The sequence below is a fragment of the Egretta garzetta genome, unplaced genomic scaffold (assembly GCF_000687185.1).
Source record: "Egretta garzetta isolate BGI_Z169 unplaced genomic scaffold, ASM68718v1 scaffold671, whole genome shotgun sequence".
In the NCBI taxonomy this organism is placed as follows: Eukaryota; Metazoa; Chordata; class Aves; order Pelecaniformes; family Ardeidae; genus Egretta; species Egretta garzetta.
Genome location: NW_009258490.1, coordinates 109,944 through 113,680, shown reverse-complemented (window position 1 = coordinate 113,680; position 3,737 = coordinate 109,944). Strand labels below are relative to the sequence as shown.

Sequence of the window (3,737 nt, the reverse complement as noted above, 5' to 3'; positions counted from 1 at the left end):
AAGGCAGCGCAGACGCGGCCTGCTTCGGTGTCACCGCTCCAGCGAGAAGCAGCGGGGCTCGGCTGCACGAGGGTTCGCACCCCTGCTTCCTATTTAGCTGCTGCACCCTCCCTGGCGAGGGGAGGGATAAGAAAATGCAGCAGGAAGATGAAACCTCTTAATGCAGTCTTATGAAGCATTTCATTTCATCAAAAATATTTGTGTGCATTGATCCCTGCATCGAGATATAAAAAAGCATGAAGAGGAATCTCGGTATTCACAGCTCTCCTTAAATCCTAGTAGCTCCGCACGAAGAAACCATGCGTCACTGTCAGCACGTACTGGGGACAATAGTACCCAGCAAATCTGGGCTGTCAAAAAGCAGAACTGCCCTTAAAAATACATATGGGGTGTGAAAAGAGCTCGGGGAATTTTGCCCAGCACGCTATAGGCAGGATCCGCTTTGCTGCCCCGGAGGAGGTGGATTTGAGCCGGATGCTCGGTGCCTCCTGGCTGCAGCAGCCAGGGACCAGGAGCACGGCCGAGGCGTGAAGCCCGTCCCCCTGGAATGCCGCTGCCCCCCACCCACGTCCACTGGCACGTGCGGCACTTACCCCCGGTCCCCGTGGGGAGGCCACGATTCGCAGCGGGGCCGGCGGACCTGCGGAGAGGGATGGGAGAGATGCTGTAGCAGAGCTGTGGCCCCCAGGCCCCACCGCCGCGGCTGTGCCCTCCGCCGGCGAGCCCCTCCAACCTCCCGCATGCCCTTCTGCTTTTCGGGGGTGGGACCAGCTTATCGAGGTGCGTTACCATCTCTCAACCACTTATTTGACTTATTTTTCCAATAAAACTGTTGCCTGGGGCAGGGCGGAATGCAGCAGGTCTCCAGATCCATCTGTTATTTTGCCAGGAATTAGGCTGTCTGCTGTAAAAGGTGGCTCCTCCATCCCCAAACAGTGCCGCAGTTCCCTACGGCCATCGCAGTGCGATGCTTAATGAGACGTGAGAGTTTTAGGATACTTAAGGCTTTCGTTGCTCCTCCGTTATTTCTTGTCACTCCCTTCATCTGTTCGTGCATTCGTGCCCCGAAACGGTACGAGCTTTATCGTGTTTGTGTTTGGCTGCTGAGCTCGCTGTGCCACTGTGCCGCGGGTCTTTCGGAGCAGACCAGGGGCACAGATGTTCCATCTCCACATCCACGTGATGCTCAGACCTTATTTTGCTTTCACCACCATCCATATTCCAGCTATTTCACGCTGACTGATGCACAAAGGAAAGCTCCCTGTCTCCCTTACATCTAAAACACTCTTTTTTTTCTTGGTTAGGATGGCTTTGGCCGTTGGTAAAGAGACGATGGACAGAACCACCAGCACCACCATCAGCTGAGCCGACAGAAGATGGGCTCAGCCTGTCCTGGCCAAAAGGACCAGACAGCGGCGCATTTTCCAACAGAGCACTACAAGGAGTTAACAAAATGCTCTTTTCAGCAGCTCAGGGCATGGGCTGGCTCTCGCACAGGGCCGCTCACCTCGCAGCACTCCGGGAGCACCGCCGTGCTTCCCAAGCTCTCCCCAGGGCTGCCAGCCCCCTGGAGCCAGGGAAACGCCACACAGCTCATCCCCCAAAAATCCCCCTGCAGGGGCAGCCCCCCTCACCGGGCACCCCGCCTGCGCTCCGGAACACTCCCCACAAGCCGGAGAGCGCCAGCCCAGCGCCGGGCTGCAAGCTCACCGTCGGTGCGCGCTCGCTTCTCCCTTCACCCCACTGCAACGCCCTGGCCACCGCCAGCTGGAAGGCGCCCAGGAAAACCTTCCAAGCAGCGCCAGGAAGGTACCAGCAGCGACGCAGCCGTGTCACAGAGAGCCTAACCCCGTGCACCCCCAACACCGCCAGAGCCCTCATTTCACCCGCGAGGATCCCTGCTCTAAAGCCCCTTAACGCCAGCAAACCCGGCTCCTCGCCGGCGGGGAGCCGGGACTTGCCGCGGCAAAGCCACCGTGCCACTGCCATCTCGTGGAAGGCGCGGCAGCACCGGAGCCGGTGCGGGAGCGGATCCCAGGCTGCACCCACCGCAGCAGGCATTGCCCAGCCCCACAGGCTGGCAGCTACCGGCTCACCAGAGGAGCGGGATAAGCTTGCAAAATATACCTAAACACTGTAGGTTATCTGGAGCATCCCGCCGGGACCCGCGGGGGAACCGCAGCGGGAGTGACGCGGGAGAGGAAAGGGGAGTTTGCTTCCCAGCAATCACAAAAGCCGGGAGCAGACAGAAACAAGCCAGAGAGGATTTCCAGGAGCCCAGGGTATTGACTCAACTCTGCACCCAAACCCAAAACAACAGCAGTTTTCTTTCAGACGGGGCTGAAGCCCCGACCACCCAGCACCCCCGAACGATAGATGGAACTGTTGGAGTGGGTCCAGAGGAGGGCTACTAAAATGACCCGAGGGGCTACTAAAATGCTCCGAGGGCTGGAGCCCCTCTGCTCTGAGGCCAGGCTGGGAGAGTTGGGGGTGTTCAGCCTGGAGAAGAGAAGGCTGCGGGCAGAGCTGAGTGCGGCCGGTCAGGGCTTCAAGGGGGCCCAGAGGAAAGGGGGGGACAAGCTTTTTAGTAGGGCCAGCTGGGACAGGACAAGGGGGGAGGGCTTTAAACTGAAGCAGGGGAGGTTTAGACTGGATCTAAGGAAGAAATTCTTTACAATGAGGGTGGTAAAACACTGGAACAGGTTGCCCAGAGAGGGGGTGGAGGCCCCATCCCTGGGACCATTCCAGGCCAGGTTGGACGGGGCTGTGAGCAACCTGATGTGGTTCAAGGTGTCCCTGCTCCTGCAGGGGGGTTGGGCTGGGGGACCTCGGGGGGTCCCTTCCAACCCAAAACATTCTAGGATTCTATGCATACGCTCACACGCGCGTACGCAGCCTGGTTTCCCCCAGCAAGGCGCCGGCACAGCCCATGTGTGCCGATGGAACGCGTGCTGCTGTCGCGCTCCCTGAGCGGCAGAACAACGAGGTGGTTATTTTTTCCCCTCAGCCTATAATTGCCATCCCTCCTGCCCTCAGCGCCAGGAAGGATTCAGAGTCCAGAGACATGAGCAGCAGCACTGGTGGGGAGCAATGCGAGCCACGTGCTGCTGGTGCCGCTGCTGCGCCCCTCCAGCCAGCCCAGGTGATGAGCACGGGAACCCAAACACCACCAGAGCGCCCCAAAACAGGAGCAGGAGGGTGCCCCGCTGGAAATCCCAGGGGACTGGACACGCAGCTCAGCGCTACTATCACAGGGGAATTTTGCAAGTCAAAAAGTGAGAGCTGAATTCAACCCGATGGAAAGTTGGTTCACGCCAGCAATCATGAACTAGCGTGCTGGAACCAGGCGAAGTCGTGCTTTTTCTCCTGAGCAGACACCAGTGTCACACTCTATATTTTAAATGTCAGCGATCTGGAAAACACTCACTCAGCGATGGCGTAGGAGGCTTCTCCGACTCGTCCCTGTCTTTACGTAGGATCCCTGCAGCAGTTACAAGATGTTCTTCCGAATCAATGGAAACACGGAATTGGACAGTCCCAGACTCCACGTGCTCCCCCTGAAATTGAGAAATGAAATGCTTTCAGACAGCGTGCTACACGCAGACTCCCTCGTACCTGAGATGATTCCGTGCCCTGCAGCCAGAGAAGCGGTGGTGCAAGCTGGAGGCCGAGCTAGCAAGGGGCTGTGCTTTAACGAGCTGATCAAACACCCGTGTCCTCGCGGGGGGACACACACC

At 58.4% G+C, this 3,737-nt stretch overlaps 1 protein-coding gene across 1 annotated transcript in view; it reads right to left on the bottom strand.

Annotated features, from left to right (window-relative positions):
- Window positions 1-3,737, bottom strand: part of NPHP4 (nephrocystin 4) — a gene marked incomplete at its 3' end in the record, with an annotated part of 23,926 nt that overhangs the window by 2,861 nt on the left and 17,328 nt on the right. The window contains exons 9-10 of the mRNA XM_035900951.1: window positions 3,428-3,557; window positions 569-640 (exon numbers count right to left, since the gene is read on the bottom strand). Coding sequence (XP_035756844.1) covers window positions 569-640; window positions 3,428-3,557 — 202 coding nt within the window. The remainder of the gene's footprint in view (window positions 1-568; window positions 641-3,427; window positions 3,558-3,737) is intronic.